Source organism: Pseudophryne corroboree, chromosome 4, assembly GCF_028390025.1.
Source record: "Pseudophryne corroboree isolate aPseCor3 chromosome 4, aPseCor3.hap2, whole genome shotgun sequence".
Lineage (NCBI taxonomy): Eukaryota > Metazoa > Chordata > Amphibia > Anura > Myobatrachidae > Pseudophryne > Pseudophryne corroboree.
In genome coordinates this window covers 433,689,908-433,716,319 of record NC_086447.1, presented here as the reverse complement: position 1 = coordinate 433,716,319, position 26,412 = coordinate 433,689,908, and the positions used below count along the sequence as shown (strand labels likewise).

At 44.6% G+C, this 26,412-nt stretch overlaps 1 protein-coding gene across 5 annotated transcripts in view; it reads left to right on the top strand.

Annotated features, from left to right (window-relative positions):
* IBTK (inhibitor of Bruton tyrosine kinase) overlaps window positions 1-26,412 on the top strand; it is a 325,853-nt gene that overhangs the window by 244,378 nt on the left and 55,063 nt on the right. For all 5 annotated transcript variants that reach the window (XR_010176005.1, XM_063916884.1, XM_063916885.1 and 2 more), the window contains one exon: window positions 25,536-25,679. Coding sequence is in view for 4 of the 5 variants with exons in the window: in XM_063916884.1 (XP_063772954.1) it covers window positions 25,536-25,679 (144 nt within the window). In the remaining variant the exon portion in view is untranslated. The remainder of the gene's footprint in view (window positions 1-25,535; window positions 25,680-26,412) is intronic.

Here is a 26,412-nt window from a genome sequence, read left to right as displayed (position 1 = left end):
GTAATTATTATTGTTTGTTTTGCCTATTTTATATCAGTTATTGTGGAGCCTTCTGTGGACATCTCATATGATATCACACTGGGACGCCAGTGTTAGAATCAATTGACACTCCCTGTAGAGAGCTTCTCTCGCAAGATATCTATTCTGCACTTTAGATACATTGTACGCGGTTTTAAACAGCACGTTTACAAATATAGATACAGTGTTTCTGTTTACTTATGCAAGAGGTAGAAACCTCTGACTTTTTAAACTGTTACATATATTTATTGTCTGTCTTATGTGTCCTTGTGCATTATTAATTGTCTGATAAAAAATTTTTTTTTCAAAAAGTCAAGCTTCATTGAGTCAATCATTCTCCTTGCTAGACTGCATTGAATTGATCAATTAATCAATTTTAAGTGATTTCTGGAGCGCAGAGCATTTTTCTTTATTTGTGTTCCAAGGAAGGTGGTCAAGTCTGGAAGCCGGCCTACCAATATACATTCTGGAACTAAGAGCCGTCTACAACGGTCTTCTCCAAGCGGCCCATCTTTTGCGAGATCGAGCCATTCAAGTGCAGTCAGACAATGTAACTACAGAGGCTTATATAAACCGACAGGGCGGAACGAAGAGCAGAGCCGCAGTGTCAGAGGTAACAAGAATAATCCTCTGGGCAGAAAAACACGCGTTGGCAGCAATCTTCATTCCGGGAGTAGACAACTGGGAAGCGGACTTCCTCAGCAGACACGATCTCCACCCGGGAGAGTGGGCCTTCACCAGCAGGTGTTCGAGTCCAGTTAGCTTGGTTTGCCTTGTGTGTGAGCTTGTGTGAATCTCGCCACTATCTGTGTAAATCTCTCAAAGTTGTCCATCTCCCCGGGCACAGTTTCTAGACTGAGTCTGGTAGGAGGGGCATAGAGGGAGGAGCCAGCCCACACTCTCAAACTCTTAAAGTGCCAGTGGCTCCTAGTGGACCTGTCTATACCCCATGGTACTAATGTGGACCCCAGCATCCTCTACGGACTACGAGAAAAGGATTTACTGGTAGGTAATTAAAATCCTATTTTTCACCTTCTGTCTGTGGGTGTGGTTTCCTTCACATTACCATGTCCAGGGACTGTGTTTCCTGCACAGCTGAGTGTCTGTCCTCCCCTGGAGACTCACTACCCTGTACTCAGAATAGCACACATTCTCAGGCTAGTGGGGCAGAACCCCCCCATGGTTAGCTTCCATTAAAGGAATGATATCTCATATTTCTACTAAATTATACCGTAATGAAAAAGAGACACAATTCTTAAGACAGTCTATGGATGACCTGATGAATAGAGATTCAGTTCCCATACCAGCATCTCAAACCCCCGTCATTTGTCCACAAAAGCATACTCTGGCCCAGCTCACGCAGGATGATACTGATGATACATAAGATCCAGAGGAGGGTGAAGTGGATGCGAGTTGGGGAGGATACAGTCCTGTCACAAGGAATACAGGCCCTGATAGGAGCTATCAGAAATGTCCAGCACATTCCTGACAAGACGGCGGCGGTAGAGGAGGAATCTTATTTTAATGTAAAAAAGAAATCCTCGGCTACTTTTCCTGCATCAAAGGAATTGAATGCCCTGTTTGAAGAAACTAACCCTGACACAAAATGTCAGATCCCTAAAGGATTGATTACATCCTTTCCCTTTCCTCTGGAAGATAGAAAGAAATGGGAAAACCCTCCGACTGTGGACGCATCGGTATCTAGGTTGTCACGTAATATAGTCTTACCTGTTCCCGGGGCAGCATCCTTAAAGGACACAGCTGACCGCAAGATTGAGAACACTCAAATCGTTATACACTGCTGCTAGGGTGGCACAGAGACCCACTATTGCTTGCGCATGGATCACTAAAGCCATTGCAAAGTGGTCAGGTAACCTAATTGACGGATTGGATACCTTGATAGTTTTACTCCTGCAGCATATTCAAGACTCTGCTAAATTTATGGTGGAGGCCATAAAGGAAATTGGTTTGCTCAACGCACGCACCGCTGCCATGGCAGTGTCAGCACGCAGGGGCTTGTGGCTACGCCAGTGGACTGCGGATGCAGATTCCAGGAAAGGCGTGGAAAACCTACCACAGGTGAGGCCCTTTTTGGAGATAAGTGGATATTCAAGGCTATGGCAGGTAATTCTACGTACCTTTCTTCCGCAGCACCCCCAGCTAGGAAAACCTACTCTGCTCCAACTCTGCAGTCCTTTTGGACAGTTAAATTCAAAGGCAAATCCAAAGGTTCTTCTACAGCCTTGAAAGGTAATAGAGGTAAACCCAGAAAATCAGCAGCTGCAGGTTCTCAGGAACAGACCTCCGGGTTTGCTTCCTCAAAGCCTTCAGCATGACTGTGGTCCACACTGCCTGGAAGACAGGCAGGTGGGAGCTCGGTTACATTATTTTAGTCACGTTTGGGTAACATCTTGCCAGAATCCCTGGGTCACAGACCTTATCACCCAGGGATACTGGAGTTTCAGGAACTCCCACCTCACAGATTCTTCAAATCAGGCTTACCAGCTTCTACGGAAGCAAGTATGACTTTACAGGCAGCAATTCAAAAACTGGTACAGACTCAGGTCATTGTCCCAGTTCCACTTCAGCTACAAAACAAGGGTTATTACCCCAACCTGTTTGTGGTACCGAAACCGGATGGTTCGGTCAGGCCCATTTTAAACCTCAGATCACTGAACCTGTATTTGAGGGTGTTCAAGTTCAAGATGGAGTCTCTGAGAGCGGTGATCTCAGGTCTGGAGGAGGGGGAATTCCTTGTGTCTCTGGACATCAAGGATGCGTACCTTCATATTCCAATTTGGCCGCCTCATCAGGCTTATCTAAGGTTTGCACTACAGGACTGTCACTACCAGTTTCAGGCGCTGCCATTTGGCCTCTCCATGGCACCGAGGGTATTCACCAAGCTAATGGCAGAGATGAGGTTTCTCCTTCGCAAGCAGGGAGTGAACATAATACCGTACCTGGATGACCTGCTGATAAAAGCGCCTTCCGGGGAGAGGTTGTTGGACAGCATTGCATCTCAACCCAACTACTTCAGGATCACGGATGGATTCTGAACCTACCAAAATCCCACCTGGAACCAACACGGAGGCTTCCGTTTCTGGGGATGATACTGGATACGGAGGAACAGAAGGTATTACTTCCATTGGAAAAGGCATTGGTAATCCAGTCGATGGTGCGGGATGTCCTAAAACCAGCCCGGATATCTGTGCATCTATGCATTCGCCTTCTGGGGAAGATGGTCACCTCTTACAAGGCTCTGCAGTACGGAAGGTTTCATGCGAGGCCCTTCCAGCTGGATCTGCTGGACAAATGGTCTGTATCTCATCTTCACATGCACCAGAGGATACGTCTGTCACCAAAAGCCAGGATTTCTCTTCTGTGGTGGCTTCAGACTTTTCACCTGTTTGAGGGCCGAAGGTTCAGGATTTTAAATTGGGTTCTGCTAACCACAGACGCAAGCCTCAGAGGTTGGGGAGCAGTCTTCTAGAGAGGGGACACGAGGTCCAAAAGACACTGCACAGGGAGCAGTCACCCAGGGGGAACAGTTCCCTAGGAAAATGGTCAAGTCAGGAAACCATTCTTCCAATCAACATTCTGGAACTAAGGACAATATACAACGCCCTGCTACTAGCATCGTATCTACTTCAAAATCACGCAATTCAGTTTCAGTCAGACAATGTGACGGCAGTAACGTACATAAACTGACAGGGCAGAACGAAGAGCAGAGGTAATAAGAATTCTCCTCTGGGCAGAAAGACACGCGGTGGCGCTGTCGGCAATCTTCATTCCGGGAGTAGACAACTGGGAAGCGGACTTCCTCAGCAGACACGACCTCCACCCGGAAGAGTGGGGCCTTCACCCGCAAGTGTTCGAGTCCTTAACACGTCAGTGGGGAATTCCACAAATAGACATGATGGCCATGAAGCTAAAGCGGTATTGTTCCAGGTCGCGGGACCCGCAAGCAGTGGCGGTGGACGCTCTGGTGACTCCATGGGTCTACCAAATGGTTTACGTGTTTCCACCTCTTCCACTGATCCCAAGAATTCTCAAAAGAATAAAAAGGGAAAAGGTTCAAGCAATTCTCATTGCTCCGGATTGGCCAAGAAGGGCCTGGTACATGGATCTACTGGAGATGCTCCTAGAGGACCTGTGACCTCTACCGCTTTGAGAGAATCTTCTACAACAGGGGCTGTTCGTCTATCCAGACTTACCATGGCTACGTTTGACGACATGGAAGTTGAGCATCAAATTTTAGCCCAGAAAGGCATTCCGAACAACGTTATTCCAACCCTGATCCAAGCTTAATAACCGTATACAATGTCAAAGCGCAGTAAAGAAGGCAAGTAAGGTGTTAGCGTGCATAAAACTGGGAATTGAGACAAGGGACGCTGATACAATTGAGACAATTCTGCCGCTATACAAATTATTAGTACGTCCGCACCTGGAATATTGTGTTCACTTTTGGGCACCACTGTATAAAAAAAGATATCGGAGAACTAGAGGGTTCAAAGGTGAGCTACTAAATTGATTAACGGGCTTGAGGGACTGGATTACGAGGGAAGGCTTTACTAGGTTGAACATTTATACACTGGAAAAGAGGCATCTAAGAGGAGACATTATTAATGTCTTCAAATATGTAAAGGGGCACTACAAAGAGTTATCAGAGGAATTATTTATTAAAAGAACTCTGTTTAGGACATGCGGGCACTCGCTGAGGCTGGAGGAGAGAAAATTCTGCACGCAACGGAGGAAAGGGTTCTTCACTGTTAGGGCAATAAGGATTTGGAATTCCTTGCCAGGGAAGGTGGTAATGGTGGACACTGTAAATGCATTTAAAAGGGGATTGGATAATTTCTGATTGAAAAGGATATCCAAGGCTACAACACTTAAAATATTGAAGGTGTTAATCCGGGTGTAACGTGATTTGTAGTTGTTAACTAGTCATAAAACATTCTTCAGCAGGTACATTAAAATCAACTCAACTTATTACAATAAACAGGTTGAACGCGATAGGCATTTTGCCTCTTTTCAACCTGAAATACTATGACTATGACTAAGCCAGGAAAGGGGTAACATCTAAAGTCATTACCACCGTATTTGGAAAAAATGTCTTGTGGTGTGAAAACAGGAAATTTCCTGCAGTGGAATTTCAACTGGGACGTTTTCTCCTTTTTCTAAAGTCAAGTATGGATGTGGGCCTACGTTTGGGCTCCTTGAAGGTCCAGATTTCATCCTTATCTGTTTTCTTCCAGAAACAATTGGCTTCCCTCCCTCAGGTTCAGACGTTCTTGAAAGGGGTTCTGCACAACCAACCACCCTTTGTGCCTCCCAAGGCACCTTGGGATCTGAACGTGGTGTTGCAGTTCCTACAATCGGAATGGTTTGAGCCTTTACAGGAGGTTGACGTAAAGTTTCTTACGTGGAGGACCGTTACACTTAGCTGCTGCAAGGCGTGTGTCCGAACTGGGGGCGTTGTCTCACAATAGCCCCTATTTGATTTTTCATGAAGATAGAACTGAACTCAGAACTCGTCAGCAATTTCTTCCTAAGGTGGTGTCTGCGTTTCATATCAACCAACCTATTGTGGTTCCAGTGCTTACTGACACCTCTGCTACCTCAAAGTCCTTGGATTTTGTGAGGGCTTTGAAGATCTACGTGAAGCGCACAGCTCGTAACAGGAAATCTGACTCGCTGTTTGTTTCTCTATGATCCCAAGAAAATTGGGTGTCCTGCTTCAAAGCAGTCTATTGCTCACTGGATCAGGCTTACTATCCAGCATGCTTATTAATCGGCAGGATTGCCGGTTCCTAAAGTACAAGCCCACTCTGCTAGGTCGGTGGGTTCTTCCTGGGTGGCTGCCCGGGGTGTCTCGGCTATACAACTCTGCCGAGCAGCTACTTGGTCGGGTTCGAACACGTTTGCTAAGTTCTACAAGTTCGATACTGTGGCCAAACTGAAGGTTCACAGAGGCCAATCAGTTCTGCAGGAACCTCAGTACTCTCCAACCCGGTTTGGGAGCTTTGGTACATCCCCATGGTACTAATGTGGACCCCAGTATCCTCTAGGACGTAAGAGAAAATAGGATTTTAATTACCAACCAGTAAATCCTTTTCTTGCAGTCCGTAGAGGATACTGGGCGCCCGCCCAGTTCTTCGTTTTGCCTGCACTATTACTGTGTTAAGTAATGTTGTTGGTTCAGCTGTTGCTGTTCCTGTTCAAGTTGGTTAGTATGGCTTTCCTCTTGTTTGTGTGTGCTGGTTCGAATCTCACCACTGTTCTGTTACATCCTGGCCCTCATACACTCCTCCCCCCCCACAACCTCCCCACTCGACCCTATCCCCTCCCACCTCCTTCGCTACCTCTCCCCTTCTGCCTGTTCCCATCTTGCCCACCTTCTCAATCTCTCCCTCTCATCAGGCACTGTCCCCTCTGCCTTCAAGCATGCTCTTGTCTCCCCTATTCTTAAAAAACCTACCCTTGATCCTAACACTCTCTCCAACTATCGACCGATCTCTCTCCTCCCCTTTGCCTCCAAACTTCTTGAGCGTATTGTCTATAATCGCCTTACTGCCTTTCTTTCCTCTCACTCACTGCTTGACCCATACCAGTCTGGTTTCCGCTCTCTCCACTCCACTGAAACTGCCCTCACAAAAGTCTGCAATGACCTCCATGCCGCCAAATCTAAGGGCCACTACTCTCTGCTTATTCTTCTTGACCTCTCTGCTGCTTTTGACACTGTGGACCACCCTCTTCTTCTGCAAATCCTTCACTCTCTTGGTCTACGTGATACTGCCCTCTCCTGGCTGTCCTCCTACCTCTCCGATCGTTCCTTCTCTGTCTCCTCTCATGATGCTACCTCGCCCCCACTTCCACTAACTGTTGGTGTCCCCCAAGGTTCTGTTCTTGGGCCTCTCCTTTTCTCTCTCTATACGTCCTCTTTAGGTGAACTCATTAGTTCTTTTAATTTCCAGTATCACCTCTATGCTGATGACACTCAAATCTACCTCTCCTCCCCTGATCTCTCCACGGCTCTCCTCACTCGTGCCTCTAACTGTCTTTCTGCTATCTCTTCCTGGATGTCCCAGCGCTTTCTTAAACTCAACATGTCTAAGACTGAGCTGATCATCTTCCCACCCTCCCGCACAACCTCACCTCCCACAATCTCATTATCCATTGATGGCACGACTATCTCCTCTAGCCCCCAAGTACGCTGTCTTGGTGTAATCCTTGACTCCTCCCTCTCCTTCAAACCACACATTCAGCACCTCTCACAAACCTGTCATTTTCATCTCAAAAACATTTCCAGGATCAGACCTTTTCTCACCCAGGATGCCACTAAGATCATTATTCACTCACTGATTATTTCCAGACTGGACTACTGTAATCTCCTCCTAACTGGCCTCCCTGACAATTACCTCTCTCCACTCCAGTCTATCCTCAATGCTGCTGCTCGGCTCATCTTCCTCACCAAACGCACTACATCCACCTCCCCTCTCCTACTAGCCCTTCACTGGCTTCCCTTCCCCTTCAGAATCCAATTCAAACTTCTCACTCTCACTTACAAAGCTCTCACCCAATCCTCTCCCATTTACATCTCTGACCTTATCTCCCTTTACTCTCCCACCCGTCCTCTTCGCTCTGCTAATGCACGCCGCCTCTCCTGTCTCCTGATTACTTCCTCCCACTCCTATCTCCAAGATTTTTCACGTGCTGCTCCCTTCCTTTGGAATTCTTTACCTCTCCCCCTCAGACTCTCCACCTCTCTACAAAACTTCAAACGGTCTCTCAAGACCCATTTCTTTACCAAACCCAGCCAAATCTCATCCTAACCCCCTGTTCCATGCTCTCTATGTACCCCATCTGTGTCACCCCTGTCTGTCTACCCCTACCCCTAGAATGTAAGCTCTCACGAGTAGGGCCCTCTTCCCTCACGTGCTCACCCTTTTCTTCTTTAATAATTCTCAACTGCCCAAATCACAGTTTTTGGGCCACCTGGAACTTATCTCTGTCATTTACTGGTGTTATGCATAGTTACCCTGTACTTGTCCAAAATTGATTTCAACTGTAAGTCACTGTTTTGATTATGTGCATATGTACTCTGTAATTGGGCGCTGCGGAACCCTTGTGGCGCCATATAAATAAATGATAATAATAATAAATAATAATCCTTCCTCAGGATATGTCCGTCTCCTCAGGCACAGTTTCTAGAGTCTGGTAGGTGAGGCATAGAGGGAGGAGCCAGTGCACACTATTGATTTCTTAAAGTGCCCAAGGCTCCTAGTGGACCCGTCTATACCGCATGGTACTAACGTGGACCCCAGTATCCTCTACAGACTACGAGAAAAGGATTTACCGGTAGGTAATTTAAAATCCCATTTTTTACATCACTAGTGCATGGTGTCCTCTTCTTTGGACTCCTACCAAACTTATACCCCTTTTCCACTAGCTCCTTAAAACACGGGTAAATGCACGGGGGCGCGCATTTACCCGTGTTTTTCCCTAGTGGAAAAGGGTCCCCCTGCAAATTCCCGGATCAAGTGATCCGGGAATCCTACCCGGGTAGCTTGCCGGGTTGAACACGTGTTCAACCCGGTAAGCTGTCTAGTGTGAACGGGAGCACACGGCTCCCGTTCACAGTGTATGGGAGGCCGGCGCTGTGAGATCCTGTGATCTCCCTGCGCCGCCCCTGCCGCGTCAGCAGCAGCGTCACCAACCCGGCAATATGCCGGGTTGTGAGGGCTGTGATAGAGGGGGCTGTAGCACGGGTCGCTGTGACCCATGCTACACAGTGGAAAAGGGGTATTAGAAGGTATACCACCTACTGCCAGCTTTTAATTCCTACAAGAACAAAAAGATCAAAATAAAATGGCTAAGACATTTCATCAGCACTGAGCACTTCAGGGATTTCTGTCAAATTTTTTTACTCAAAGATAGCAGAGCAGGTAAAAACAAATTCAAGGGCCTAATATGGTAACTGTTTTTCACAGTTGATGTAAATCATATATCCACTTCATGCAATACAAAGACCCAAACTGCATGCGAGGCTTATCCTGGCATGTATGCCTAACCTACATATTTTCCTCCTATAATAGCCATATATGCCAGTTTTGACAGCTGATCGCCTTATATGTGTCATTATATGTTATCTTAACTTTTTGAATTGTAAATGATTTAAAATTATTATCATTAGAAGCAGCTATGGTAGAAGTGGCGGATGCTTTATGAGGGGTGTATTGAATACCTGTCATATCCTTTCCGACAGGTCAGTATTTGTCACCCGTCCACGCTCCGTCCCCACTCGTCTCCTCACCCGTCCACGCTCCCTCCCGACAGCCACTCCTCACGCGTTCACGCTCAGTCCCCGCTCGTCTCCTCACCCATCCACGCTCCGTCCCAACAGCCACTCCTCATCCGTCCCCTCTCGTCTCCTCATCCGTCCGCGCTCTGTCCCGACTGCCGCTCCTCACCCGTCCCCGCTCGTCTCCTCACCCATCCATGCTCCATCCTGGCAACCACTCCTTACCCGTCCCCGCTCGTCTTCTCACATGGTACCGTTCCCTCCTACCTGTCCCCGCACCCCTGTCTCATCTCCCTGGTTCCGACAATGTCAATCCGACTTTAAAAAACGTTGGATTGACTATGTCGGAACCGGGACCAAAACCTGTAGGTTTGGCTGCGTTCCCGACAATACACACGTAGATTCCGACAATCCATGTGGTTTCCGACAAGTCGGGAATTCCCGACTTGTTGGAAAAAATGTCCCGGCATTGAATAGGTCGGAAACTTCCGACAGGTATTGAATACACCCCTTAGTATTGTTTTGATTTCTGCAACGGGGTACACGGTATTCCGCAAGGAATAACATCAGGGTATGTAGAGTTGGATCTTGATCCGAGGCACCAACAGGCTAAAGCTTTGACTGTTCCCAGGATGCACTGTACCACCTCCTGGAGCTCAGTTTGTAAGTTGGTGCTTGCAGTGCAGGTCACTAACAGGTGGGGCTGCGCTAGGCAGCCCTGGAAAGAGCTTTTTTAGAAGACTTCAAGGGCTGCAGCACTTTCTGTGTCTTTATGACATGCTGTGCTGCGGCTCCATCACCTCCCTCATCAGCGCTGCGTACTCCCGCGGCCCGGTTCCCGGGTACTTGCAGCAGAGACACACCGGTTTTCTTCAGGCACACCACCGCTGTTATTCTCCAGGATCGCATGGCTGCACTAAAAGGGGGGAGGTAAGGTAATTTGCGATCCGGTCGCGGCCCCAGGAGACGGACCACGCCGCTGGCGTGGACACTGTGTCGAACCAGGGCCCCAGTATATCCACCAGGGCAAGGCGCACAGGTCGGATTTATTAAAATCCATTTGCAAAAGGCTCCACAGTACCCAGTGCTGAAGTCCAGTAGAGTGGATAAGGCTGACCTGTAACTTATACCCCTTTTCCACTAGCTCCTTAAAACACGGGTAAATGCACGGGGGCGCGCATTTACCCGTGTTTTTCCCTAGTGGAAAAGGGTCCCCCTGCAAATTCCCGGATCAAGTGATCCGGGAATCCTACCCGGGTAGCTTGCCGGGTTGAACACGTGTTCAACCCGGTAAGCTGTCTAGTGTGAACGGGAGCCGTGTCAAGGCGACACGGCTCCCGTTCACAGTGTATGGGAGGCCGGCGCTGTGAGATCCTGTGATCTCCCTGCGCCGCCCCTGCCGCGTCAGCAGCAGCGTCACCAACCCGGCAATATGCCGGGTTGTGAGGGCTGTGATAGAGGGGGCTGTAGCACGGGTCGCTGTGACCCATGCTACACAGTGGAAAAGGGGTATTAGAAGGTATACCACCTACTGCCAGCTTTTAATTCCTACAAGAACAAAAAGATCAAAATAAAATGGCTAAGACATTTCATCAGCACTGAGCACTTCAGGGATTTCTGTCAAATTTTTTTACTCAAAGATAGCAGAGCAGGTAAAAACAAATTCAAGGGCCTAATATGGTAACTGTTTTTCACAGTTGATGTAAATCATATATCCACTTCATGCAATACAAAGACCCAAACTGCATGCGAGGCTTATCCTGGCATGTATGCCTAACCTACATATTTTCCTCCTATAATAGCCATATATGCCAGTTTTGACAGCTGATAGCCTTATATGTGTCATTATATGTTATCTTAACTTTTTGAATTGTAAATGATTTAAAATTATTATCATTAGAAGCAGCTATGGTAGAAGTGGCGGATGCTTTATGAGGGGTGTATTGAATACCTGTCATATCCTTTCCGACAGGTCAGTATTTGTCACCCGTCCACGCTCCGTCCCCACTCGTCTCCTCACCCGTCCACGCTCCCTCCCGACAGCCACTCCTCACGCGTTCACGCTCAGTCCCCGCTCGTCTCCTCACCCATCCACGCTCCGTCCCAACAGCCACTCCTCATCCGTCCCCTCTCGTCTCCTCATCCGTCCGCGCTCTGTCCCGACTGCCGCTCCTCACCCGTCCCCGCTCGTCTCCTCACCCATCCATGCTCCATCCTGGCAACCACTCCTTACCCGTCCCCGCTCGTCTTCTCACATGGTACCGTTCCCTCCTACCTGTCCCCGCACCCCTGTCTCATCTCCCTGGTTCCGACAATGTCAATCCGACTTTAAAAAACGTTGGATTGACTATGTCGGAACCGGGACCAAAACCTGTAGGTTTGGCTGCGTTCCCGACAATACACACGTAGATTCCGACAATCCATGTGGTTTCCGACAAGTCGGGAATTCCCGACTTGTTGGAAAAAATGTCCCGGCATTGAATAGGTCGGAAACTTCCGACAGGTATTGAATACACCCCTTAGTATTGTTTTGATTTCTGCAACGGGGTACACGGTATTCCGCAAGGAATAACATCAGGGTATGTAGAGTTGGATCTTGATCCGAGGCACCAACAGGCTAAAGCTTTGACTGTTCCCAGGATGCACTGTACCACCTCCTGGAGCTCAGTTTGTAAGTTGGTGCTTGCAGTGCAGGTCACTAACAGGTGGGGCTGCGCTAGGCAGCCCTGGAAAGAGCTTTTTTAGAAGACTTCAAGGGCTGCAGCACTTTCTGTGTCTTTATGACATGCTGTGCTGCGGCTCCATCACCTCCCTCATCAGCGCTGCGTACTCCCGCGGCCCGGTTCCCGGGTACTTGCAGCAGAGACACACCGGTTTTCTTCAGGCACACCACCGCTGTTATTCTCCAGGATCGCATGGCTGCACTAAAAGGGGGGAGGTAAGGTAATTTGCGATCCGGTCGCGGCCCCAGGAGACGGACCACGCCGCTGGCGTGGACACTGTGTCGAACCAGGGCCCCAGTATATCCACCAGGGCAAGGCGCACAGGTCGGATTTATTAAAATCCATTTGCAAAAGGCTCCACAGTACCCAGTGCTGAAGTCCAGTAGAGTGGATAAGGCTGACCTGTAACTTATACCCCTTTTCCACTAGCTCCTTAAAACACGGGTAAATGCACGGGGGCGCGCATTTACCCGTGTTTTTCCCTAGTGGAAAAGGGTCCCCCTGCAAATTCCCGGATCAAGTGATCCGGGAATCCTACCCGGGTAGCTTGCCGGGTTGAACACGTGTTCAACCCGGTAAGCTGTCTAGTGTGAACGGGAGCCGTGTCAAGGCGACACGGCTCCCGTTCACAGTGTATGGGAGGCCGGCGCTGTGAGATCCTGTGATCTCCCTGCGCCGCCCCTGCCGCGTCAGCAGCAGCGTCACCAACCCGGCAATATGCCGGGTTGTGAGGGCTGTGATAGAGGGGGCTGTAGCACGGGTCGCTGTGACCCATGCTACACAGTGGAAAAGGGGTATTAGAAGGTATACCACCTACTGCCAGCTTTTAATTCCTACAAGAACAAAAAGATCAAAATAAAATGGCTAAGACATTTCATCAGCACTGAGCACTTCAGGGATTTCTGTCAAATTTTTTTACTCAAAGATAGCAGAGCAGGTAAAAACAAATTCAAGGGCCTAATATGGTAACTGTTTTTCACAGTTGATGTAAATCATATATCCACTTCATGCAATACAAAGACCCAAACTGCATGCGAGGCTTATCCTGGCATGTATGCCTAACCTACATATTTTCCTCCTATAATAGCCATATATGCCAGTTTTGACAGCTGATAGCCTTATATGTGTCATTATATGTTATCTTAACTTTTTGAATTGTAAATGATTTAAAATTATTATCATTAGAAGCAGCTATGGTAGAAGTGGCGGATGCTTTATGAGGGGTGTATTGAATACCTGTCATATCCTTTCCGACAGGTCAGTATTTGTCACCCGTCCACGCTCCGTCCCCACTCGTCTCCTCACCCGTCCACGCTCCCTCCCGACAGCCACTCCTCACGCGTTCACGCTCAGTCCCCGCTCGTCTCCTCACCCATCCACGCTCCGTCCCAACAGCCACTCCTCATCCGTCCCCTCTCGTCTCCTCATCCGTCCGCGCTCTGTCCCGACTGCCGCTCCTCACCCGTCCCCGCTCGTCTCCTCACCCATCCATGCTCCATCCTGGCAACCACTCCTTACCCGTCCCCGCTCGTCTTCTCACATGGTACCGTTCCCTCCTACCTGTCCCCGCACCCCTGTCTCATCTCCCTGGTTCCGACAATGTCAATCCGACTTTAAAAAACGTTGGATTGACTATGTCGGAACCGGGACCAAAACCTGTAGGTTTGGCTGCGTTCCCGACAATACACACGTAGATTCCGACAATCCATGTGGTTTCCGACAAGTCGGGAATTCCCGACTTGTTGGAAAAAATGTCCCGGCATTGAATAGGTCGGAAACTTCCGACAGGTATTGAATACACCCCTTAGTATTGTTTTGATTTCTGCAACGGGGTACACGGTATTCCGCAAGGAATAACATCAGGGTATGTAGAGTTGGATCTTGATCCGAGGCACCAACAGGCTAAAGCTTTGACTGTTCCCAGGATGCACTGTACCACCTCCTGGAGCTCAGTTTGTAAGTTGGTGCTTGCAGTGCAGGTCACTAACAGGTGGGGCTGCGCTAGGCAGCCCTGGAAAGAGCTTTTTTAGAAGACTTCAAGGGCTGCAGCACTTTCTGTGTCTTTATGACATGCTGTGCTGCGGCTCCATCACCTCCCTCATCAGCGCTGCGTACTCCCGCGGCCCGGTTCCCGGGTACTTGCAGCAGAGACACACCGGTTTTCTTCAGGCACACCACCGCTGTTATTCTCCAGGATCGCATGGCTGCACTAAAAGGGGGGAGGTAAGGTAATTTGCGATCCGGTCGCGGCCCCAGGAGATGGACCACGCCGCTGGCGTGGACACTGTGTCGAACCAGGGCCCCAGTATATCCACCAGGGCAAGGCGCACAGGTCGGATTTATTAAAATCCATTTGCAAAAGGCTCCACAGTACCCAGTGCTGAAGTCCAGTAGAGTGGATAAGGCTGACCTGTAACCCCTAATTTGTCCAATGAAGATGGGGAATATACTGATCCATCAGACACTGATACAGTGGCTTCTGATGAGGAATCTGCAACCCAGATTGATGATCCTGACTTTTTGGAGGCTATCAAGCTGATTCTCCAAATTGATGATGACATTGAGCCCCCTGTTACATCTAAGAAACCTGATAAGTTTAAACGTCAGAAGGTTGCTAAAGTAGTTTTACCACACTCTGACCTCTTAATTGACATACGTCAGGAATCCTGGTCATCTCCAGGAAAGAAGTTTTCCCTGTCTAAAAAGATGCTTCAGTAGCTCGTTATCCTATCCCTGCGGAGTTGAGCAACAAATGGGAAACTCCACTGCCGATGGACTCTCATGTCGCCGATCTTGTGGTATCATCTACTCTGCCTGTCACCACTGTCACCTCACTTAAGGAACCGACAGATAAGCGGGTGGAGGGATGCCTGAAGTCTATTTACACTCTTACTGGTGCTGTACATAGACCCACTATGGCTGCCTCTTGGGCAGCAAAAGGAATTGAAGCATGGGTTCAGGCAATTGAGGAGGAGCTACCACAGGACTTTTCTGACACTGCCAGACAATATCTGTCGTAGATTACCACAACCTGTCACTATATTCAGGAGGTGGCCTCTGATGCAGGGGTCATGGCGGCCAAGGCTTCTACTACGTCTATCCTGGCTCGCCGGATTCTGTGGTTGAGGACATGGAAGGTGGACCTGTACTCTATAAAGGGAGACATCCTGTTTGGGGAGGATCTGAATAAGATTGTGACTGACTTGGCGACGGCCAAGACTGCGTTTCTCCCAAGTACTAATCCTTCTGCTCAGAAGGCTAAGAGTACCACTTTTCGTTCCTTTTGACCTCCAAGTAAAGCAAAAGGACAGGCATACCCGAGACAGTCTCGTACTTCCAAAACCACTAAGCCCAAATCTAAACAAGCCTGCTGCATGATGGAGCGGGCCTCCCCCTGGGGGACCCCAGGGTGGGAGGCCGACTTCTGCAGTTCACCCAGGCCTAGTTAAAGACCACTTCAGACGCCTGGGTACGGGAAGTTGTCTCTCACGGGTGCGCAATCTCTTTCAAGAGACGTTCCCCTCGCCAGTTCTTTTCATCGGTTATCCCCTCGGATCCGTTGAAAGTGCAAGCTCTACATCTGCTTGTAGAATCCCTCCTGGAAACAGGAGTGGTAGTACCGGTACCTCTGTCCCAGAGAGGCAGGGGATACTATTCGACCCTGTTTCTAGTTCCGAAACCGAATGGGTCTTTCCAGCCTATCCTCAACCTCAAATCATTCAACAAGTTTCTGAAAGTGTCCAAATTGCGTATGGAAACTCTGCGCTCTATTGTGCTGGCCATGGAACCCGAGTTCTGTATGGTATCCCTGGACATACAGGATGCTTACCTATTGCCATTTCGCATCAGCAGTATCTGCGGTTTGCTATTGGCAACCTTCATTTTTAGTTCCAGGCTCTACCATTTGGACTGGCCACGGCAACTCTGATTTTCACCAAGGTCATGGCCGTGATGACGGCTTTCCTCCGTCGTCAGGGAATCAGGATCCTGCCGTATCTGGACGACTTGCTGATTCTGGTGAAGGAGGACTCCCAAGATGTCCTCCTTAATCATCTGGAGATGTCTGTCCAATTCCTACAAGCCCACGGGTGGCTCATCAATTAGAAGAAGTCCTCGCTGGTCCCTGCTCAGAGCATGGGACACCTGGGGGCGCTGCTGGACACACACAGCCAAAGAATTTTTCTGTTTCCGGAGAAGGTCCTGAAACTTGAGGAAAAGATCAGATGCTTCCTCTCTCGCCAGAGAGTGTCGATACACTCAGTGATGCAAGTACTAGGCCTCATGGTGTCGGCTTTCGACATGGTAGAGTACGCTCAATTTAATTCCCGCCCTCTGCAGAGGTTAATTCTCTCCAAATAGGACGGCCTGCCTCATCGGATCAGGTCTCAACTGATCTCCTTGACTCCGGAGGTTCGTCTGTCACTGAGCTGGTGGCTACAGGACCACCAGTTGAGCAGGGGCCGTCCCTTCTGGATCTTCAACTGGGTCCTCCTGACAACAGATGCCTGTCTGCGAAGTTGGGGCGCGGTGCTGGAGCAACACTCCCTCCAGGGTCGGTGGACCATGGAGGAATCTCTCCTCCCGATCAACATTCTGGAATTGCGGGCAGTGTTCAATGCGTTGACACTGGCCCTTCCTCTGGTGAAGAACAGGCCTGTTCAAGTACAGTCAGACAACGCCACCATGGTGGCATACATAAATCATCAAGGCGGTACTCGAATGATGGAATTGTCAAAAATCTTCCAATGGGCGGAACGCCATCTGCCAGCCATATCAGCAGTGTTCATTCCGGGAGTCCTCAACTGGGAAGTGGACTTCCTCAGTCGTCAGGTCGTGCACGCCGGAGAGTGGAGTCTCCAGCCCGAAGTCTTTCAACTCCTAGTGGACAAGTGGGGCCTACCAGATGTAGACCTGATGTCATTGCGACACAATCACAAGGTTCCAGTCTTCGAAGAAAGGACAAGGGATCCTCGAGCAGTGTTCGTGGACGCTCTGGCAATTCCATGGAATTTTCGGCTGCCATACGTGTTCCCTCGAGTGTCACTCCTGCCCACGGTAATACGGAAGTTCAAGTAAGAAGGAGGAAAACTACTTCTAGTCGCTCCTGCGTGGCCCAGACGGCATTGGTTCTCAGACCTGCAGGGTCTCTTGTTAGAGTGTCCTCTTCTGCTTCCTCAACGTCCAGACCTCCTCGTTCAGGGACCTTGTGTCTACTCGGACCTGGCCAGACTGGCTTTGAAGCATCACTTCTGAGAGCAAAAGGATTCTCTGAGGCGGTCATTCAAACTATGTTAAAAGCCCGTAAACCAGCTTCGGTTCGGATTTATTACAGAGTGTGGAATTCTTACTTCACCTGGTATGCTGCTAAGAATTATGATGCATGTACCTTTAAAAGGAGGGTCTGTAGAATGAAAACCCTCTTGCAGGTAAAAATTAGGGTTGGGTATTCATAGATACATTAAATTCTGTCATGGGGAACTTCACAACAAAATAAGAACAAAAGCCATAGGCTTAATACTTTTCTACAGAATGCATTTGTAATACCTGTAATAATTTACAGTGGGAATTAATACAAATGTTTCTAGTGTATGTTAAAGGCCCACAACATTAGAACACTCTCTCTCTCTCTTTTTATATGGACTCTAACGGGGGGTTTATACTGTATGTGTGTATGTATGTATGTATGTTTTATATATATATATATATATATATATATATATATATATATATAATATAATGTATATACACACACACAAACATAATTTGTGTATATTGAACATACTGTATATAAACAGATTTAGTAGTAAGTGTTTGTTTACCTTCTCAAAAACACTGGCTTGAAACAGTTTCAGTAACAGTGCATTTAACATTACCCCCGGAGCAACGTTTGAGTGAATTGGTAATTTTCCAGCTTTTGAGAAATGTTTGCTTTTTACAGAGAATATCTTGGGCAGCTTTAGGCTTCATTCTCCAAACTTAGAAGCAACCTCGCTTGTAAAATGAAATAGTACGAACTATTATGTCAAGTAGCTATTTAGTCTGACATTCTTTATAAATAGCTTCAATTTTCTGTCTTTTGTACAGATGAGCCAGAATATGTTTATACTGTAACTGTGCAAATACAGTTTTTTTGGTTAAATTTGTACATGCATTAACAATGAATTGGTTATTTTGGCAGCAAATGTTTGGTTTCCATTCATAACCTAAGTGCTGTGAAACTTGTGAAAGCCATTGAAATTAAATACTTGCTATGGAAATCGGTGGGTAAGGGCAGAATACCTCTGCTTCCCATTCCAGGAGGTTTTCTTCCATCTTTTAAAGGCTGGTTAGTCTGAGATGAGTAATCTTAGATGAATTTGTAAGACTTCTATTACAGGGTGAATTTGATATTTACAGTATAATTCATACTTGAAAGGACTGACATGTATTATTTATCCTGAGTATTTTTTTATAGCACTCATTATATAAAGCATCATTGTGGTGAGGCGTGGTGTAGAATAGGGAGGGGGAAATGACAGATGTAATAAAACATCACATTTAATTATGAAAAAAAATATTTTTAATTATGTTTTTACTTACCTGTTACTGTATACTTGACTAATGGAACGGTTGAGAGAACGAGATAAAGTAATATTCCTATAACAGAGCTATACTACTGTTTGCACAGTTAGCCTTGCCTTATAGATGTTTCCTCACACATCTTTGCTGAGGTAACGCATACAGCCCATCTCAGCACCAGGTTCCAAGAGAGACTGCTAGCATCAGGGCATCTTTTTTTGCTAAAAATTAATCTTAGTCACAACTCAGTGTGACTGGGACGCAGCAGGAGACTATGCTGAATAATTTCATATGCAACACTTGTACTGTATATCTGTGTGCAACTGAGTCTCTGAGTCTGTATACATAGGGGTATATTCAACTAGGGTCGGATCCATTCCGGCATGCATTTGTCGGAATGGATCCGACAACCCCTATTCAATCCCATCTCAATTCGACTTTAAAAAAAGTTGAATTGAGATGAGACCTGTGAGCGGAGATGAGGGGGGAGACCAGCGGGGAGAGCCGCGGGCAGACGGAGGAGAGCAGCGCTACAGAAGGATGTCTCACAGCCGCCAGACCTCAAGGCAGTGTCCACCCGGCTCCAGCAAGCATGACCTCACTTGCTGGAGCCGGGTGGACGCTGCCGTGAGCGGCGCTGCTGTGACACATCCTCCTGCAGCGCTGCTCTCCCCTGTATGGCCGCGGCTCTCCCCCGTCTCCCTGCGGCTCTCCCCCCTCTCCTCCTGTAAGGTCCCTCATCTCAGTCCGACATTTTTTTATGTCGGACTGAGGTGGTCGGAAACGGGGCCAAATCCTGTTAAATGTGGCCCCGTTTCCCTCAGAAGTACATGAATCGGCAGCTATACCGCCGATTCATGTACTATTCGACAAGTCGAATTCCCCGACTTGTCGAATAAAATCAGCTGGGATTGAATAGGTTGAATCACGATTCGACCTTAAAAAGTCGAAAACTGCCGTCTTTTCGACAGACAGCAGCTTTCAACCCTAATTGAATATACCTGATAGTGCAACAATACAGCTGAGGCAATTTTTTTCCCTGCCAAGGTCCATAGTGCATGTTTTGTATACAGACTCAAGTGCACACATACTGTATATACAAGTGTCGCATATCAAATTAAACATCAATGTGTCCTGATGCTGCGGCTAAGACGCACTTTCGGCAAAAAAGACTCATAATGCTAGCAGATTTGCACAGGAGCTGGCAGGACACTTGCGCCATGCATCTCACTCTTCGTGACATATTGAGGCTAGATGTATGAGGACACATCTGTACAGCGATCTTTCCTAATTTTGTGGAGGTTGTAACACAGCTGCTGATGCTCTCTTCATGTGGTTCAATTTTAAATGTTACATTAGTGTACTAATCAAGAACAAATCTGAATTAATTTCAAAACCGGTGCCAATCTTTGCTTAATCTCTTCATTTTAAATCAAGATATATGGCCTTATTCAGGTTCAGTTGTGAATTTGCAAAATCGCAGTTCGGTCGATTATCGTTTATCTGCGCATGCGCAACCCATGATTTGCAACTCTTCTGCGATCGCTTCTTGCTGGGATGTGATCACAGGTTGATTGACTGGCAGCGGGCATTCGTAGGTGTACACATGGCGTTTGTGAGGAGTGGTGAGAAACTTTTGGGGCGTGCATCTGACATCAGCTGCGATTGCTGCGACTTACAACATGGCGCCCGGTGCGACTGCATTCTCATTCTGAGTAGCCCTGGATCAACCGCAGCTGTCAACGGTGCTCGTATTTTTACAATACATTTGCAGTTCTGCGCCTGCATTTAAAGAAATCCAAATGCATCGGTGGCCGGCTTGTCCTGTGCTGGGTGGACTTTACACATTCCGGGGCGGTTCTTGCTGTGCGATTCCCAGCAGTAACAGTTTGTCTACAATCGCAGAACTGCAACTGAAGCTGAATAAGGCCCATAGTTCACCTAAATCTCTATAAAAGTGTTGAAGCTTATGTAACCTGTTATGTCTACATAAAGATGTGGCGCAGTGGACTGGTTGGGACATTTTGGTGCCACAGTTTGTTGTCTGCACTCAACTCCTCTTAAACCCCTTTTGTCAGTGTGAATCACGTAGTGCAATAGTAGAATATATATGCAGCACAGTGGCAAGGGCAAGTCAGATCTACAGAAAATACAAATGACAGCAGCCAGTTGAGTTACTAATGCAACTGTATAAATTTGCCCATAGAAATTGTTGATAGATTATTGCATGAGCAGCATTTCACCACAGTTGACTAATCTTTGAACTGTAGAAAAAGGAGAACGATCCCTACAAAGAAATAGGAATCAAAGAAAAAGCCTCTTTTTGGGGGCACTCTTACAAAGAATTGTTTATATATTTATTGTTTAAAATTTATATTTTATTTTTTCAATTAAAAAGGAATATGTATAGAGAAGGGCAAGAAAATACCTATTGGTATAACCCTGACAAACAGTCAATGCAAATTCAATTGTGTAGTCCTCCAAATACAATAATTCTCAAAAAAAGATCTTTTTATATATATATATATACATATACATAGTTTGTAGCAACCTCTGTGTACAGAAACGTGTTTTAGAGTACAGATAGTAATCACTGCACTCTAGACACAGGATGCAATTTGATATAAATCTTATTGGAGGTAATTAGTAACTTAGATGCTGGGTGAAGATTTCTAAGCAAGATAATAATATGTTTACGTAGGCAAAGACAACCAAATCTTATAACATATTTGTTAATATCTCCATAATTATTGTAAAGCAGGTTCCAAAGGTAACAGTTAGTTCTTCAAAAAATTGCAAATATTTGATAAGTTGCAATAAGAAATCTTGTAACTAGCAATCAATAGATGAAATAAACATTTGTCAATTATTGCAAATCATGCAGATGGTGTTCAAAGTAACTGTATCTGCCTGGACAATTATAATGAATAAAGACAGAAAGGAAAGTATACATGCCGTTACTCCGCTGACTTCTGCTGCCTTCCCATGTGTGAATCTTATCACAGTGAATGGGAGGTGAGAGAGCCAGCAGCCGGTGTGTATATGAAGAAAGTTAGTGGCGTTACTTGCTGTTGCCAGGAAACCGGGAGGGATTATCCTGGTGACAGTTTGTCATTGCAGGAAAAATCCTCTCCCGTCCCGCAATGAGTGCGCGCCGAAGGTACCTTATGGAGATATAATCCTGCTGTGAGACGCTGTCCTAAACTGTACGCGTCTCAGTGGTTGTGCCTGCGAGTCCGGGTCCGTGAACTGTGCACGGATACCCGGTGGGACGAAATGATGACGTCAATGGCGCTGGAAGCGACGTACGTTTCACCCTAGCCGGGCTTGTTCACACTGAATCCTAATGTGGTTACTGATGCCCTGAACCTATATACTAGTCCTAGCCAATCACATTTAGAGCTGTACGATCAGAAGTGTAATTGGAAACCAGATTGTTGTGCAGCATGTTGGACAGAGTCTAATTAGTATGTGCGCCCAATTGCGAGTTTAACATAATTGATCTATAATTAAATTAAATTAGATTATAACAATGAAAATAAATATATATAAAGTAAAGAAAAAATTATATATATATATAAGTATATTTTATAAAGACATATATATAAAAATGTATAATGATATTGATAGTGTTAGCAATAATTTATATGAGATTTGTATGCAAATAAGTCTAATCGGTGGACAAGGGGCAATTAGACCTGATAATTTGTACAAATTATAAAAACTAAATCAAATTAGTGTATATATCTGTATATATCTGGAATAACTAATTTATGAATGGACTAAATTGTGTGAAAAATTAAATGGAATAAGGAAGTAAATAAAATTAATTAAATATAATATAAAGATAATATAAAAATAAATATAAATGAAAAATAAATATAAATGATAATAAATGTGAATGATAATGATAAATAAATAAAATATTTTTTTGACTTATATAAAGAATAAATAAACACAATAAATAGACAAGGGACAATTAATATATAAATATATGAATGAATATTGAAAAATTATATGGATGTATGTAAACGGTTAACTATTCGTTTATTGCTTGAATAGTGATTATATATATGGCCCTTAAAAAAAGGGGTTTTTTTTATATAATAATTATGAAAAGATAGGGAAATGAATAGAAAATGATGCTACATAATAACTCAAATAATTAGAGACAATTGAACAAGTGAAAACAATATACTCTTATATGCAAACTGTCTACACCTGCACACTCCCATATATATACTCATGCGTGTGCATGTCTAGTCGCGTGCATGATGTGCTGAGTAGTAGGATTATAATTATTAAAATTATTAAAAATTGGGAAGTGATTATAGAGAGATCACCATAATTTCACAAAGTTTTATTATAACAACACATATGATATGAAGAAACCCGTTTTGAAGTGTAAATGCTAGTCTTTATGTTCTTTTAAGTAGTTAGAAAGGCTCCATAGTTGATTTTTTCATTGAGTCCTCCTGGTGAGAGGGATCCAAGCCTGAAGATCCACTTACTTTCTTTTTTCAGGAGTTCCTTGTTGAGATCTCCTCCCCTCAGGCCCAAGTGTAATTTTTCCAAACCAAATATTTTTAGTTCTTCTGAGGAACCTTGATGTATCTTGTAAAAATGCTTGGCCACTGTTGTTAAAGGTCTGAGTTTTTTGGCGTCAGATTCATAGTTCCTAATTGTGCCTAAATGTTCCAATGCTCGTTGCTTGAGCAGTCTTGAGGTCATCCCCACATAGTAAATATTGCAGGGGCAAGTTATGCAATAAATGACATTCTTCGTCTTGCAATTGAAAAAATCCATTATAGGGCGAGACAATCCATACTTATCCACAATTGAATCCTTGTGTAGTATGTGTCTGCAGATTTTACAGTTGCCACAGGGGAAACTACCCTTAATGGTTGGTTGTTTTGGTGGTTTAGCCTCAAAGTGACTCTGAACAAGTCTATCCTTTAGGCTTGCAGACCTCCGCCAACTCATCTGAACCTTATCCTTCAAGATTTTATCCAAATCAATGTCTGTATGTAATATAGACCAGTATTTTTGGATGATGTTCCTGATTTCATTCCATTCTGCACAGAAATTACCTACAAAACGAATCTCTGTGTCTTTTATTTATTTATCATTATCATTCACATTTATTATCATTTATATTTATTTTTCATTTATATTTATTTTTATATTATCTTTATATTATATTTAATTTTATTTACTTCCTTATTCCATTTAATTTTTCACACAATTTAGTCCATTCATAAATTAGTTATTCCAGATATATACAGATATATACACTAATTTGATTTAGTTTTTATAATTTGTACAAATTATCAGGTCTAATTGCCCCTTGTCCACCGATTAGACTTATTTGCATACAAATCTCATATAAATTATTGCTAACACTATCAATATCATTATACATTTTTATATATATGTCTTTATAAAATATACTTATATATATATATAATTTTTTCTTTACTTTATATATATTTATTTTCATTGTTATAATCTAATTTAATTTAATTATAGATCAATTATGTTAAACTCGCAATTGGGCGCACATACTAATTAGACTCTGTCCAACATGCTGCACAACAATCTGGTTTCCAATTACACTTCTGATCGTACAGCTCTAAATGTGATTGGCTAGGACTAGTATATAGGTTCAGGGCATCAGTAACCACATTAGGATTCAGTGTGAACAAGCCCGGCTAGGGTGAAACGTACGTCGCTTCCAGCGCCATTGACGTCATCATTTCGTCCCACCGGGTATCCGTGCACAGTTCACGGACCCGGACTCGCAGGCACAACCACTGAGACGCGTACAGTTTAGGACAGCGTCTCACAGCAGGATTATATCTCCATAAGGTACCTTCGGCGCGCACTCATTGCGGGACGGGAGAGGATTTTTCCTGCAATGACAAACTGTCACCAGGATAATCCCTCCCGGTTTCCTGGCAACAGCAAGTAACGCCACTAACTTTCTTCATATACACACCGGCTGCTGGCTCTCTCACCTCCCATTCACTGTGATAAGATTCACACATGGGAAGGCAGCAGAAGTCAGCGGAGTAACGGCATGTATACTTTCCTTTCTGTCTTTATTCATTATAATTGTCCAGGCAGATACAGTTACTTTGAACACCATCTGCATGATTTGCAATAATTGACAAATGTTTATTTCATCTATTGATTGCTAGTTACAAGATTTCTTATTGCAACTTATCAAATATTTGCAATTTTTTGAAGAACTAACTGTTACCTTTGGAACCTGCTTTACAATAATTATGGAGATATTAACAAATATGTTATAAGATTTGGTTGTCTTTGCCTACGTAAACATATTATTATCTTGCTTAGAAATCTTCACCCAGCATCTAAGTTACTAATTACCTCCAATAAGATTTATATCAAATTGCATCCTGTGTCTAGAGTGCAGTGATTACTATCTGTACTCTAAAACACGTTTCTGTACACAGAGGTTGCTACAAACTATGTATATGTATATATATATATATATAAAAAGATCTTTTTTTGAGAATTATTGTATTTGGAGGACTACACAATTGAATTTGCATTGACTGTTTGTCAGGGTTATACCAATAGGTATTTTCTTGCCCTTCTCTATACATATTCCTTTTTAATTGAAAAAATAAAATATAAATTTTAAACAATAAATATATAAACAATTCTTTGTAAGAGTGCCCCCAAAAAGAGGCTTTTTCTTTGATTCCTATTTCTTTGTAGGGATCGTTCTCCTTTTTCTACAGATTATATTATTACCTCTGGGGTGCACCGCCAACATATTCAGATATATAAATTACTATTTCCTGATTTCCTATACTGTTGGCTAAATATGTTTAAATAAAATAGATAGTGGCGGTGCAGGCAAACAAAACCTTTCTTCTTAATCTTTGAACTGTGCATTTCATCAGGGCTTCCTCTTTACATTTGGGGGGAGAAAAGAAGCCATTCCGTGAGCTATTTGAAGAACAAAAGTCTGTCATCTTGAATTCACTTGGAGATACTGTCAAACAAATTGCACACACAGAGGAAATGGATCCTCATAAATCTGCAAGGTGAGAAAGCATAAAAGTACATATTATCAAATTTGTGGATTTTCTTATACACATCCTAGTGTCCATAATTGTGACCATCATCTGTTAATGGCCTATACCTTGGTTCAGTGAATATATAGTGATGGAGTATGTGGACAAGTTTGAGAGCTACTGATTTTGACCATGATAATACAGGTTGAGTATCCCTTATCCAAAATGCTTGGGACCAAAAGTATTTTGGATATCAGATTTTTCTGTATTTTGGAATAATTGCATACCATAATGAGATTTCATGGCGAAGGGACCCAAGTCTAAGCACAGAATGCATTTATGTTTCATATATACCTTATACACACAGCCTGAAGGTCATTTTAGCCAATATTTTTAATAACTTTGTGCATTAAACAAAGTGTGTGTACATTCACACAATTCATTTATGTTTCATATACACCTTATACACACAGCCTGAAGGTTATTTAACACAATATTTTTAAGAACTTTTTGTATTAAACAACGTTTGTTTACATTGTGCCATCAGAAAACAAAGATTACACTATGTAATTTCCATGTATTTCGGAATATTTGGATATGGAATACTCAACGTGTATAAAAATATCTTTGACAATTTTACACAGAAAAAAATGCCTTAGAAATAAAATTGCTTTGATAGTTATTTTTATAAATTCGGCTGAAAATTACATAACTTTAGATCCATTAAAATTGAGTTTTGCTTTCCATTTTCAGCCTAATTTGA